This window comes from Epargyreus clarus, unplaced genomic scaffold (genome assembly GCF_041222505.1).
Source record: "Epargyreus clarus isolate Ecla_fem2 unplaced genomic scaffold, WU_Ecla_fem_2.2 ptg000034l, whole genome shotgun sequence".
NCBI lineage: Eukaryota > Metazoa > Arthropoda > Insecta > Lepidoptera > Hesperiidae > Epargyreus > Epargyreus clarus.
The window spans coordinates 3,726,048-3,742,312 of record NW_027332239.1 but is presented as its reverse complement, the minus strand read 5'-3'; the positions used below and the strand labels follow the sequence as shown (position 1 = coordinate 3,742,312).

General features: G+C 35.8%; 1 protein-coding gene across 3 annotated transcripts in view; it reads right to left on the bottom strand.

The window, feature by feature from the left end:
* LOC140755783 (tyrosine-protein phosphatase Lar) overlaps nt 1-16,265 on the bottom strand; it is a 511,387-nt gene that overhangs the window by 105,473 nt on the left and 389,649 nt on the right. For all 3 annotated transcript variants that reach the window (XM_073091105.1, XM_073091106.1, XM_073091108.1), the window contains 2 exons: nt 15,011-15,142; nt 8,395-8,574 (listed from right to left, as the gene is read on the bottom strand). In XM_073091105.1, the coding sequence (XP_072947206.1) occupies nt 8,395-8,574; nt 15,011-15,142 (312 nt within the window). The remainder of the gene's footprint in view (nt 1-8,394; nt 8,575-15,010; nt 15,143-16,265) is intronic.

Here is a 16,265-nt window from a genome sequence, read left to right as displayed (position 1 = left end):
TTATCTGGCGAGCCGTCACGAGCGCGACTAATCGGAACTTGGCTGTCGAACAGGTCACGTGATCATTGCTTCATCGACCAACTAACGAAGTTTAACGCCACAGCTTGAGCTTGGGCCAAATTAAAATAAACATTATAATATTGTATTTTAAATGCAACTGGCAATGTTTCACATAAGAGTACTTTTTAATATTTGTAGTGATTCATTGGTTTCGCCAATTACTTAATATCATTTATTTATATTCTAAAATAGAAATAATAATGTTAGAATTTTGATAAAATTAGCCAGTAAATAAAACATTGCCCTGAAACAAACATAACATTTGACTCCTGAAACTATTTATTAACATGCCACGATCATAGTTTGAAAATACACATTAATTATAACTTAAGGGATAATCGGATTATCTGGCGAGCCGTCACGAGCGCGACTAATCGGAACTTGGCTGTCGAACAGGTCACGTGATTATTGCTTCATCGACCGACTAACGTAGTTAAATACCGCAGCTTAAGCTGAGGCAATTAACTGACAATTAATTAATTAATTAGAAATAAATATTACTACGAATATGTACGATCTGTACGTACTCGTATGTATTGTTGTATGTGAATAACTAATGTTCTGTTGTACCTAAGTGCTGTGTCCTGCCAAAAAGTAGAATATAATAGTACTATTATTCTTCTTCTCCTGCGAATTTCTAAAATGTGAATAAGAAATGAAATCCGGGAGACTTACACATTAAAGCCTTGGCCATACTCGTACTTCATTTGGTGCTTTAGTAAAAATACTAATTAGTTAATCAAGCCCGCGTAATTTTCCAAACGCAATACAATTAAAACACAAGTTAGGTAACTTTGTTCTTGATAGGTACCCATTGGAAGTATCGGGTAACTAGCAAGATTGGCTTTCAAACAGCGAGTGGGCTTCTGTGAAGATTCGATTGCTAACATAAATTAGTTTTAGAGTCTATTTTACTTTTGAATATAAATACGTTATAATGGAAAGTTTAACAAAGGTATTTTAGTATAATATAAAAATATATAAAGTATTAAAATGTAAATGTAATGTATTTAAATGTCGGGGCAGCAGTTTGGCTCATTTATTTTATTTATAAATTTTTCGTGTTAATCTTAGTATTTTAACTTTAAATATTATTTAATAGTTTTTTTTAACTGTATTGTAATAATAAATTATAACTGATTAAAATGTTAACTTGCTACATAAAATTACATAAACAAGTTTTATTTATTTTGCCTTGGCGAGGAGCAGCCTAAGTGACACATAAAATCCGATTGTTTTCTTGTAGAATAGTAAAATACCTATATAGAAACCTATGTAGAAACCTATTTAGATATCTATGTAGAATAGTAAAATACCTATATAGAAATAACACTATGAAATTATTCGCTTGCGACATATATCGCAAGCGAATAATCGAATATCGAATACTTGCCCGTGCCCTAAGATACAACAAAACGACTACTGATTCATTTGTAAGATGTAAAAGGCGGTTTCATTATTGACTGCCTCATTATTCATGGAACCAACCGATCAGTTTTCTTGTAGAATCGTTAATAAAAATAATACTAAGAAAGTATTCACCTGCGATATGACACGTGCCTTAAGATACAGCAAAGCGACTACTGATTCGTTTCAACGATCAATGTACGAAGCGGTTTCATTGTTGACTGCCTCATTATTCATGAAACCGATCGTTTTCTCTGCGCTATCATTAATTTTCACGCGCGCAATGTCCGATAGCTGGTAAGTTATTCGAGTGTTTTCGTATTTACATTTTTCAGTGTTTTATCAACGTTTATTTGTGCTTTTTCGTATGCAAAAATAAATTAAATCAAATGATATATCGTACACTTGTGTTAATTATTTGTAAATGTAATGCGAGGTCTTGTTGATTTCTTTTTTCGGTCTCCAAAATCGTTATATGATTCACTATAGCAGTTTAAAGATACAACATCATGAATCAAATTAAAATTACTTATTTGTTATTCGGATTACAAGATTTCAATACAAGATTACAATGATTGAATGATGAGAATGAAGATTACTTTGATTACAAGAAGGAATATTTAATAAAGAAAGGTATATAATGTATTTATGTATATTATACATTCCCAGAGAATCTAGTACATGTATAATATTATATTGGGCGTCATTCATTAAATTTTAATAACTTAATTTCAATATCATAATAATAATAATGTTAATATCAGTGAATTACACGTTGGAAATTTTATTCGTTATTATTACGTTATTTATTGGTCAGTAACGGTAGTACTGTTTCTTCAGGACGATTAAAAATTTAGTAATCTATACGATTAAAGCTCAATAATTAGGTTAAGTTTTAATAAGATTTTTTAATAGAGAACAATCAAAGTTCATTAGGGCCCGTATGACATGTACCGCGCAGAATTAAGGAGAAAGGTAAATTAATAATTCACTCACTAATTTAAATTGATTGAGGAAAAATTTGCTTTGTAATTGAAATTAATTGGTTTAAGGACTTTAATTGAAGGTCAATTTTCTGGAATTAAGAAAAAGCCATATCATAAAATGTATTAAAAATCCTAGAATGTCGCTTAAAACTGTAATTACAATAGCTGTTTCGTGGTGGAGAGGGGAATTTAATTATAATTGTCACAAATTCCAACGCATTAAATAATACATATGTAGTACTTATTCTACAGTCAAATAGTCGACTTGGAGCATTTTAGGAACGAGAACAACTACTTACTGGCTAATCTGGTTGAATATTTCAAACCGCCTACGAGGACTTCAATAATATTTAGCAAAGGTTACACGCACAAGTAACAATCTCTACCTAAGGACTCATTTACATCAGGTCATCAGGCAAATTGGTTTACCCAAAGAAAGCGATCAATCGAATTGGAGTCGCTTGCTAGGTGGCAGTCTACTTGATATACGCTGAACATTGAACGCTTGAAGACGGAGGTAGACTAACATCGGGGTGTTAGCGAGCCCTAATGATAAATCTCTGCAAGGACCTAGCATGTTCTGAAAAGCACTGAAAGATGTATACAAGCGTCTATGACTCCGATGGACGCGGATATAGTAATTACTCAACAAAATAAATTCAATTTATTACTTAGATACTAGTGAATTGACTAAAGATTCAATGGTAAAAATATCAATACTCAGATATAGTACCGTTATCAGAATTAAAGAATACTTAAAATGTATTTACGTGCGTATCGTTAAACGGCATCATTACAGACTGGCTCATTATTCATGCGAACGACCGCTTTCTCTGCGCTATCATTAATTCTCACGCGCGCGATATCCGATAGCTGTTGAGTTATTTGAGGTGTTTTCGTTATTTATACCGTATTCAGTTCTATAATTATGTGTGAAACGATCTCTAGGTGAATTACATGGTTTTAAAATTGTATAGATTGTTGGGGGTAAGTGCGATTCACTGATAGATACATTTTAACGATGAATTTGAGTTTCTTCTGTGTATGAGTGTATCTACAGGTAATTAATAAATTTTCGATCGAATTTTGATCGAAATTTGACAATTTCTTCTTACTCCCGTTATAATACCCGACCTATCTAATGTTTTGCCTATTAAAATCGACATATGACAAATTTCTTCTTAATAGCATCTATGAACATAGCATGTAACATCTAAATTGCAAGCTTTTAAAATTATATTTACCACGTAAATTTGGGAATACCTTTGTTTGGAAGTAGAGTTCAAAATAGTCGTTAAAGTGTTTTAACCGTTCTCATAGATATTTGCTAACAATGTGTTAGACTCCTACTTAAGCTTAGAGTCTAAGAGACTAAGATTTTCTATCTCTCTTTGACATTTCTTCTCTTTGACAGACTTTTTCTTCTTTTCTGTCTTTTTGTGTGCCTATTAAACCTTACTTACTTACTTACAAAATCCCGCGAGCGATTTATATAACTTTAATAAAACATTAATAATTTAACAACAACCGTTTTCTACGTAAATTTATGTACATAGTTTAAATAATTAACTCGCATTCACAACGTAAATATGCAGCAATGCATTCCTTCTTTACCTCAATAAAGCTGCCCTGCTTTGGCGACAATTTTAAAAAGAAATATAGCAGAGAATGTAATATCCTTCTAGAAATGCTAGGAAATAAGTGCATACCGGCATTGCGGGCTGAAATGCGATTTACTTAAGTCTTACTTAGCGGAAAGAACTAAGGCATTGTCTTACGGCTGTCCGACGCGTGAAATTCTATTAGAACACTTCCTTTATCCGCGGAATGAGGTTTTTTCTTATAGATATAACGAATGTATAGAAATTAATTAAATTTTGCTTTACAGAGAAGGAAATGAGCGCGAGAGAACCTACACGCCTGAGAGTTCCTTATAAAAAGTCATCAACGGTTTGTGGAGTCTATCAATCTACTGTACTGACTGTAGCATAAACTCCACTCGCTCTGAGAGGAGATTCATGCCCAGTATTGGGTCAGTAATGGGATGTAGTTAAACGTAAGTATTTTTTTTTATCCTGGCTGTAGAATAAAAAAACTGCTTATACAATCAGCTCCACGCTAGGATTCCCTGTGTCGGTGCTATGGATACGTATTCATACTAAAACACAAACACCCAGACCGAGCTGAGAATCGAACCTGGAACTCTTGCTCGTCGGATTGGTATAGTGACGCGGTATAGTGACGTCAATTCGTAGACAAATTAAAACGTTCAACTGTCAACAGATTAAACAATTATTCTAAACAGTACTTAAATTAATTGTTAACAGTGGGAAAGTTTCAACTTTCACTTTTTATTCAATTCAAAGAGTGAATTGAACAAAGCTGAGCGTCCCTAATTCAATAGAACACGAACAAATACTTTCACTCTTTGTTCATTCGCGCTCCATGATTGTTGTCGTTGAATGACTTTGAATGAATGATTTTAAAGGTCAAAGCTATTGTTGTTATTGTAAAATTATTTTTAAGCATTTATCAAAGTATTTTTAATGCCTTAATTATTAATGAAATATGATATTTGTAAATTAAAATGTAATATTTTATGTTTAGTATGAATTGAACAAAGCTGAGCGTTCCTAATTCAATAGAACACGAACAAATACTCTTTGTTCATTCGCGCTCTATGATTGTTGTCATTGAATGACTTTAATGAATGATTTCAAAGGTGAATTCTGTTTTTGTTATTCTTTAAATTATCTTTCAGCATTTATTATTATTATTTTTTAATGAGACTGATAAATTTTATTGTTTCAAGAAGCAAACTGTCATTTAGTCCACTCTATGATATAGTACTTACAATGGTTCTATCTAAAGCTAATCGTAGACATGTTCCCACTCCTAAAATATGAGATTATCCCCTTGTATGTAAGTGCAATTTAAAGGATATGAGACTAAATATGACATTGTAATACTTAATATCAAGGACTATGGAAATACTTATTTTATATTTTACCGAAATAAAAACAAAATACAGCACCTTCCATATTCCCTCTTATTTTAAATAATAAACAAAACATCCGACCATAAAACTTCTTAAACGTTACAGTTTAAGCATTCTTACAAAACTCAGCGTACCGTAAGTTTAAAACAAACAGTCGACAATATTTATTCTTTTAACCGCAGTACACCTCAGGAATACGAAACAAACGACAAAAAGTTATAAACTGGAGGAACAGAGACGCTTTGTCTCCGAAATGGAGATAATACAGGCGCGAAACAAGACCGCTACACAATTAACCTCTTAAATTTCTTGTAGCTACATTCGTGAAGGGATGTAGTCTGACCGATAGCGACTAACGAGTGACGTGAAGCGATTAAAGCTTATCTTTATATATATATATATTTCTTATGTGCGTGTGTATGTCACTGAACTCCTCCTAAACGACTGGACTGATTTTGGTGAAATTTGTTGTGTGTGTTCAAGGGGACTTGAGAATGGACGTAAGTAGTTATATATTCGGAAACTATGCATTTGATCAAGTGATGATCTTTAGCAAAGTTGTTGTCCACGAGCCCACGAGGGTTTGGGAGTTGGTAAGACCAATTTTAGACAGATGACACCACTGTCATTCCAATGCAGGTACAAATTATCGGTTTTATGAATGTCATATGATTTCTTTAAAATGCGAGCGAAGCCGCGGGCACCACTAGTTATTAATAAAATTACTTTATTAAATGTTTCGCTAACCAACGGCTGAAATCTTACAATTTCTGCATATTAAGATTGTCATTTTTTTATCTTTGGTAGGTTAAACATATGAGAGTTTGATTATTAATAGCGAGTCTAAGATAGTTATGGTTGTGAGGGTTATAAATCGTGTTTAGTTTAATTGACGGCTGGAGTTCGATTCGCGTTCAGTACAAGTTGCGATTAGTCTAAAATCGTGCGCTTAAATCAATAAAACGATACTTAACTACGTAGTAATTAATAATATACTTACGAAGGCATTAATAATTAATACATTATCCCTCTATTGAAATGAATAATCATATCTCTCAGTTTATAGTTTGTAATCGGACAAGTTATTAAGGCGCCGTCCTAATTCCCCGCAAATATATGCAAAGGAGTTAAGTGTGGCAGTCGCAGTTGAAATATGACGTAATTATCGCGATTTAGTCGTCAATTACCGTTCGCGTCGTGTCGCAAACGTAAATCGAGACTTAAGCCCCGTAATAATAATTCGCACTCATTTACAACAGAAATTGTCATGGTATTTTGCAGGGGATCGTTAGACGTAATTTAGGGGGTCCTTGTTATCGGGCGAATGTCGTCCGAGGGTGGTTTTAATGCTTATTTATAGAAAGGCTTCTGTCTTCGCGGCTAGTGGAGTTATTTTCAGGATCATTGTGTCAGCGCTGCCCTGTTTTATGTGGTCCCGGGTCGTTACGATACGGCCGGACTGTGCGCGTCTCGAAGAATACTGGATTCTTTCGTGCCATTGGTTTTATCGTCCCGAACGCCACTTAAATCCGACCCGCCTGTATGTGGTGCGAATTGAATGAACAGGAAAAGAAGCTTAATGCCGATTGTGTGAATGATTTCAGTTTTCGATTTTGTAAGTCGCCGACTATGGCGTGCAAATTCAAGTCAAAGCAAATAAGCGGAGCCGTGTGTGTACCTACACTTATTGGAAAGTTATTTGTAAAACGTTGTAAGTTAGGTAAGTTTAATTGATTTTTTAAATTGGTATTCTAGTTCTAATGGTGATTACTTTATAGTAAATTTATTAATTTAGGACCACTAAATATACACTAGGTATTCTAAATATACACTAGTTGCTGTATCAATAATCAATAAAGAATCATAATAAAAACATAAATCCTAGACAACTTAAAATATAGCATATGTCACAATTTAGGCGAATCCACTAATATGTTAAAATTTATCAAGCAGTTTGGCCTGCTGGGCGTGTCAGCCCCAAAATCAGAACCTTCCGCAGTTGGCTAAATAAAAAAAGATTGCACGATATAGTAGTCATTTGTAAGCCACGATCCAGCTTCCTGATCAGGCATACAATACGGCATGGTACAAACGACTCAAATATATTAAGACTAAGTCAATGGAGCCCGAAAACGCAGGCATTGAATAGATTGATTGCTTCCATTCCTCCAACCATGTTATTTATTAGTCACCCGAGAATTGGCTTATGTCGGCGTGAAAGCCGGGCATAAAATAATGTGAAATGAACACTCGATGAGTCACGTTTTTCGCAGAGATTTATGAAAGATAAGTATATGGAATATTTGTAAAGCGTTATTAAAGCTACGGTTTAATAACTACACGTTGGCGTGTAAAGTTCAAGGTTGAAGGGAATAATTATTTGAACTTGAATAAGGTGCTTTCAACCATTACGAGACTGAATAAAGAGCCCTATTAAGAAACGGGTTCGAAGTAGCAAGTAAAGGTAAGTCATAACTTGTTAATGTACAAAGAACGGCTAAAGTATTTTTAATTATTTTTTATTTATACTGCTTCAAGTAGACTTTGATTTTAGGTAAGCTGTATACATGTTTGCTGCTACTTGCTTACGTTTTGTAGCAACTAAACGTAGTAAGTATACAAGAATATTAACTATATTCAGCTATCATACCTAATATGAATGTCGCAGATGCACGTATGTAATAATTGTTAATGTAATTAGGTAATTACACTGCGTAATTCACAAAATAAATTTTCGTAGCAGATCATTGTCCTCCATTTGACGTCGTAGCATATAAGTTGATTTTCGTAGCACACTACACAACTCGTAACCTACTCCATGTATTCAATTGTAGCACATTGATAATTTGTCGTAGCGGATAAGTCATATTCGTAGCATATTTCCTCAAGAATGTAAAAACTCGGCTAAGTCGTAGCACATTTTTAGACTTATAGTAAGCTTACCTTCAAAAACAGTGAGAGTGGCTACGGCGCTCACGGCGTCGCCTACGCCGTTCTCTGCCATACATTCGTAGGTGGCGTCATCACGTTGCGCGCGAACTGGTTCGATGCGGAGTACAGCGCCGTTCGCGCCCGGGCCCGCGGCTGAGTCCATGCCTGACACTTGGTACCGGGACTGCATGCCTGGAAGAGATTTGAGGTCATCATCATCATTATCAACCCACTGTCCTTCTGCTGGTTACGGGTCTCGTCTCAAAAGGCGAAGTTAGGCCAAGCGCGAATTGGTAGACTTCACATACCTTTGGATACTTATTTGAATAACATTAAAACCAATGTAGGAGATAGTTTACCTACGCTTACTTATAATAATAAACTACCTACGCATGAGAATATGCTTCTTTGTTCTGTTTTCATATCATTAATGGACTTTTCCACTATTTTCTCTTTTTAGATTATTTCTTCCTATTAAGATTTTGTATTACTTGCAAATTCTTATACTTTTATTATAGTAAAAATAAGGTACAAGAAATATTACAGTATTTCTGTAGCTTTGTGTTAATGGAAAGAAGATTAGAAAAACCTAGATCTCTTTAACGCAGATTTATTATGTATCGTTGCGGAGAATAAGTTACAAAAAAGTAATCTTACGTTTCAGCTTTGTCTACAAAGAAATGTTTTTCATTAAAAATGTTACCTTTCTGTATAAAAAGTATATGAAGTATATAGCTACAAGCTTTTTCAATCAGCCTTATCCGGAATTTATATTTATTGGAGATGGTATAACCGGAAAATGTCCGATCTTTTGTAATGTGCAATTTGCATTCTGTCTCGAGATTGCAAAAATTGTCGTGATATTTTAGTCGGACTGCTTTGGTCTTAAGGCGAGGGATTAGGGTTTGGATTGCGTCACCGAGCTCTAGTTTCTTGGCTAGCTGGCTTGGCTAGTACGAGGACGACAGAGCTAAATCGCCACTCCCCCTAAGTGCCATGGAAATGTATTTCACAACAAGTGAGAATAATCGTTGTCTCTACTATACCGCGACTTTAAAGGAATAAGAGTTTTTATCGTAGTTTTTTATAAGGCTTGAGTTAAAAACGATTTTGCAGTTCAACTGATACCAAGTTGTCCCTGCACTTCATGTGACCAACTTTATATTATCTATATGATTACTAAGATGATCGCATAATACGCAAGTAAGCAGACATGTATATTATTCTACTGAACGCAGAACTCAATTAAACTAAACTTCATATAAGAAGCATGTATAGCGGTGGTGCCTCCGGAGTCGAAACATGAGGGATTCTACCACTTCATTTTAATTAGGGTTGAATGGGATAAACAAACAACGTAGTTTGGTAAGGGAGACAAACTTTTCCGAGACTTCTCAGCTTAGTCCTCAGGGATAACAGCGCATCTGTGGTCGACGTCAGGTAGGAATCTAATCTTACCTGTTGTTGATTACACATATCCATGTGTAGCAGTAGCTACTTACCATAACGTTGACTGCACGCTTACGGCGGGAATAAGTTACAAAAAACTAATCTTACGTTTCAGTCTTATATGGGACTCCGATATCATAAAAAAAGATTTTGGCTTTGAGGTCTGCGAAAAATGTTCGGGCTTGTCATCCTAATAACCAAATGTAATAAATATTAAAAAGGACCTTTTAGTAGACATTGTTCCAATCCGGGATTATCATACACTATAATAGACAAGCCATTTACCGCTAAGATCAAGATCCAGGATTTTCTTTATTAACAAAGAGACGTAATTAATTTTCTGGTGGTGATGTTTTGGCTTAGCCTAATCTGTGAGCTTTACCTCGACGTGGCTTCCCGTAAGTAGCTTTCAGTATTAGGGCGGACGATAAAAAGCTCTACTAGTAATGGCTCTAGGTATTTTCTTTTTAGCTTTTTGAAGAATTGCTCTAGCAGAAGAGTTATTTAGTTCTACATAATAGCAGTGTTAGGATTAGCCGTGTTCTGGTGTAAAGAGTGTGGTAATAGTAATTTACACGAGATACTTGAACTTAGTTCTCAAATATACCCATTAATATAGTATAACATAGAGAATCTAATTCCATACGGTGTTGATGACAAATTATGTGGAAAGGCACTTGTAGTCACTTAATATAAGATTGACTGTATGTTAGTTAGCTTCTTCTATATTATATAAAACCAGTAATTTATTTTATAACATACTCCTATTGTGTATCAAACAATTATATCGTAATCCTCTATAGTGGCTAACTGCGAGCTGGTAGACTTTATAAACCTTCAAAAACATTATAAACAAGTCAATATAAACGATGTATTCAAATGAAGAATTGAGAATGAAGAATTCAGATTTAAATGAAGCCATTAAGAATTTCTCATCGTCCCTTAAGAGTGGCAACCCTATGATTTATCACGGGGTAAAATCACGCTTGCTGCCCTCTTGGCCAGAATGCATTTGCCGCTACATATGTTAAACAAAATAGAGGTACATTTACTAAACTCAGTCGTGAGGAGCTTGGACGAAAATTGTTAGTAACGTGTGCACGCCATAACCTGTAGTATTCCACTCCATGAACTTGGGTGAGCTTGGAGAATATTCTCCAGTGCTAGTAGTAAAGGGAAAAAGTAAAGAAACGTCAGTCAATTTAATTATTTTCAAGTATCAGATTATTTTTTTTTATATAATATAGGAGTAGCAGACGAGCATGCAGTTCACTTGATGATAAGTGGCTACTGCCGCCCATGAACATCTGTAATCAACCCCAGATAGGATTACATATTCTTACCTGGGATCGGCCACAGATGCCGCTACTCCTGTGGACTAAGCTGGAACGTCTCGGAAAAGTAAGACATACGAAAATTCTAGCGAGGACCTGCCTGATAAATAATATTATAATTTAATTTTTATTGATTTTCAAATAACATTTTATGAATTTCCATACACCTATATGTTTTTACTTTCAATCATTCACGTGACAATCATACATCAGTGTTTTCGTTCGTCTACGTGACGTGTGTGATTGACGGGACGTCCCGTCATTGCTCACTGGCATCCGATCTGGAATTCACGTATTCACTCAAGAAAATGTGGGAACCTATCCGAATATATTCAATTTGTACACAGATTTTTGGCGAAATATTTCCCTTGTCACGTTTTTTCGGGAGTGAAATATGAAACAAGGTCGTTGTATCAACTGATTACGTTTTCGCCGCTGTTATGTAAGTGTTTTGGGTCTATTTGCAACAATTGTGATATAATACCACGTACATTGCTGTATCATCAACATATTTCTTCCCTACTACCGGGAGGGTGTTCAGGCAGAACCCCTGATCTACATGGAGTTGATTAAAGATTTTTTTTATAATACAGGAGTAGCAGACGAGCATGCAGTCTACCTGATGGTAAGTGGTTACTGCCGCCCATGGACATCTGTAATCAACCCCAGACAGGATTTGATATTCCTACTTGAGGTCGACCACAGATGCGCCGCTACTCCTGAGGTCTAAGCTGGAACGCCTCGGAAAAGTATGTCTCCCTTACACGCCCTTCAAACCAGAACACAGCAGCGCTTAACACTGCTGTTATGAGGCAGAAATAGGAGTGGCGGTGGTGCCGCCGGAGTTGAACCACAAAGGGTTCTACCACATTCAAAAGATATTTATGGCAGGGATTGGCCGGCAGGGTTATAATTTTATATATTGTTGTAAAGTGTCACATATAATCGGGGAGACCCCCTTGACGTGCCCTCACGAACAGGGAGGAGCATATGAATTTTAGCCATTAGCGGTCACCCATCAAACCCCCGACCACGTCCTATGTTACTTAACTTTAAAGATTAGCGACGATGTACATAAACATACTCACAGAGTCACACATCTCGTATATTTAAATATAAATAACCATTTTTACAAACTTTTGTAAAATTTCAAAAATTCACACCTTCTACAACATTTTTGCAAAGTGCAAGTTTGTACCAAGTATGTTACGATAAATATATTATATTTCATACTCCCAGGGAAGTTTGCCGAACTTCCCAAGATGTAGTCCGCTACGGGCTAATAACTTTACCTGCAACAACCAACTCTTCAATAACTTGGTGCAACATGTCATGCCCTGTTATTGGCATAACAATAACAAAAGCGACCACTGTAATTGACGTGTCAGACTGTCAATTATGACATTAACATTACAACGACAATACAGCGGCCGGTACTCTCTGTATGAGCGGCCAATCAGAATGACATCTACGGTAACTGTTATTGACAAATCATAAGAACAATAAATACAACCAGATAGTGTAAATTATAAAATTGTTTTCAGGATTCAATTTTTTATCGATAATCACATTCGTAAAATATAAGCAAGGTCTTGATATATATATTTTTTATTTAGAATCTTTTTATAAACACGTTTTTATGAATCGACATGACATGTATCAGAATGTATCATTTTTATTATTTTTGCCAACTATTGAGATTTTTTTATAAAGTTACCTCTTCAAGCCCGTTACGCAAGTTCGAATCGAGCATGTTACGCTCACAAGATTATGTTGCTTACTCTCCAACGAATGAGTTTGCTGAACTTGGCAAGATACTGGCCGCTACGGGCTAATAATAACTTGCGTATACCCAACTAGTTACTCAATAACTTGTTGCGACTGCGCCCGACATTGAATTTGAGACTCTTGTTAGAGGCAGCAAAGCATAGCGTCTTATAATTTTGTACGGTTAAAGAAATCTTAAACGGGTATTATATTTACCAAAATATTTGGTTTCTCTTAAATATCGTACGATGGAGCTTATTTGTACAGTAGTCGTAAGTATAAAGAACATTAAAGTGTACTTATATTCTTGTATTGCAGGAAGGATCTGATGGTAGAAACTGATCTTGATTCACGATCTCCGCCCTGAGCCATACATCTATTGTCAAGGATTTCACTGCATTACACTGTTGTAATACGAAGTAAGCATAAATGTAATACATATTCTTTACACGTGCAGCTATACACCATACATACATTACTATACACCCACAAAGATTTTTGCTATTTGAAATCGCCCAAATAAATACCTGCCAAAAAATTAATCCCATACAAAAATATATAACACTACACTATATTCCAAAAAACTCCTTTATGTTTGTGCGCTCCAAATCAAAACTCCACGGATTAATCCACGAAACAATAAAAAACGAACATTGATTGCGGACCTCAAACCGCACGAAATAAAACGCCGGCCGAGATTTTTACGGTCAAATTCGCGACACTCGCCACCCCTATATAAATCTATTCTCCTATTTCCACTTTTGTGTTTGTCGGGTGTCTTCCTGCCATTCGCAGTTTTCCAAGCCAGCGGTCCGATTTGACAGATAGCTTGAGCGACAGACAGACAAATCGAGAATAAAGTTTGATAAAGCAGATAGAATATGAAATGAGATCCGTAGGTGTGATCGCCACCATTATTCTTTTATGGTCGGTCTACGGGTGACAGATACGATTACATATTTCATGGGGAACGATGGAACTATTTAGAAGTCTATTACATTGGCGCTCTTGGAACTTTTGCGATGTCAAGACAATCATGCTCCAATATTTATATAAATAAGTAAATAATCTTTAAACTTGTAATTAGATGTAACACAAAGAAATATGCTTTGATTTTTAAAGCAAGTTCCAAGTTTCATTAAAGTGTTTGAGGTGACCTTAAAATATCTATATTTTTTCATAAATCATCTCTTTCATTCTTTAAACATTCATCTTTTAAATGATGTCTGCTTAATATTTTCATGTAATTACAGGAAGTGATTTCATAATTTATCTACTAAAAAAGTTACTAACTGCGTAAATAACCGTAAGGCAAGCAATCTTCAAAAATCGTTACTAAAAATAATCCGAAAAGACGTTCACGTCGATACACGTACAAACGTGCGTTTTCGCTAGTGTGATAAGTTAGGCCTAAGGGGGGTATGAATGGGTTTATAGGGGGAGGCGTGGCGTACGTGGCCGCTGGGCTATACGTTTTTTCAGCTCATTGCCCCGGGCTTATGGCCGTCATTACCGGCTCCGCGTATTTATGGGCTACAATGTCGCTTTTTACATTTCAATCACGGACGAAATCGATGACGGAACGTCTGTTTTTTGCAATTCTGTCGTTTGGGAAACTCATACGTATGTGGTTTATGAGGTTTATACTTTGAAAGGTATAGAACGCTGCGTAGCGTTTTATTTTTGCCTAATTATATAAATAGCCATGCGTCTGTTCTGGTTTAAAGGGTGTGGTAAGGGTGACATACTTACCCGAGGCGTTTCAAGTTAGTCCTGCGGGTTAGTGAAACTGGCTAGCCTCACGTAGGATTTAGATCTCATCTAGGGATGATTACAGATGTGATAGGCGGAAATAGCCACTTACCATAACGTGGAATATAGCAAACGAGTATGCTACGCGTTTGCTATTTGGCAAAGGGAGATCTTCCGTCGGGCTAGGTGATCATGTTTGGGTTCGCCCGTGCTCCAACTCATTTGAAAACTTCGATAGCGTGATTCAGAATACACACAACGCCATTGCTTGATAAGTACCGGGAAGTCCCCATAGTTTTAATAGTATAATATAAAAGAATACTCACTAGAAACACGCTTTCCGTTCTTACGCCACTGTATGTTGGGGACGGGGTCGCCGCGCGCCGCGCAGTAGAATGCGGCGATACCGTTCGCGCGCACTTGCAGGTTGCGCGGCCGGATCGTGATCTCGGGCGGGTCTGTGGAGAAGGCATTATATTGTAAATATCTTGGATCGTGATTGCTGGAGGAACTGTGGAGAATGCATTATTTAATAACATAATTATTATAAATGTATGATGTCTCTTTCATTTTTTATATTTTTTTAGAAAATGTATAAGTTCTACTATATTTAAAAACGGTTAAGGAAACTAATAAAATAACCTCGTCGTTGTCGACTTTAACTGTCGTTCATGATTTATCTTCTTAATACAACCATAATTTTATGTCTCTATAGATATAGCCACCACATATTTAAAGACACCGATAAAATATGTAGATACATTACATTAGTAAATTCGTAAATTACACTGATATTTTAAGGAACATAATGTTTCGATTTCACGATACAGCATTAGATTAATTCTCCTCCATGATATCGGAGTGATGCTTCTAGACCCGCGGCTTATCTAAGATTAGGTTATATCCCTTCGCATCTCCAAAGACTGAAGGATGAATTTGATTATTGACTGACCGGTCCAATTTTCGACCATGAATAAATTAAGGACATCTTGGAACCCCTAACGGAATTATCCCGGCCATAAGTCGCCCAATATATTATGCACGGCAATGGTACGATGAGAATTTAATTTCTTATCCGAAAGGTTGCGTTCCGTTGAGATTCGTAATAAACTGTTAGCGGCGAATAATGTAGGTAATATTTCCAAATTGTTATACCGATTTTTTATGAATCACTGATGGCGAGAAGCGAGAAGCGATAAGTATGAGCACTAGCGAGTGAATACTTTAAATTAAAAAAAATCGTTTCGGGGAAAGGTACGTAAGTAGATAATTTGCAGCAAAAAGTAGATACATAAAATGGACATTGAAGTTTTGTAAAATAACGTAAAATGTTTAATCGGCCGGCAATATCACAAACAATTGAAATTGTGGCAATACACTGAAAATTGAGATCATCTCCTCAAGAGTAGCAACGAATCCATGAACTACCTCAGGTAGGACTCTAGTCTTATCTGGGGTTGATTGTACATGTCCATCGGCGGCAGTAGCCACTTACTATAATGTGGACTGCTTATTTTCTACCTCTATATTATATAAATTTCATTATTCCGAGCGAGATGGATGAATAGCTCTCATTATCCG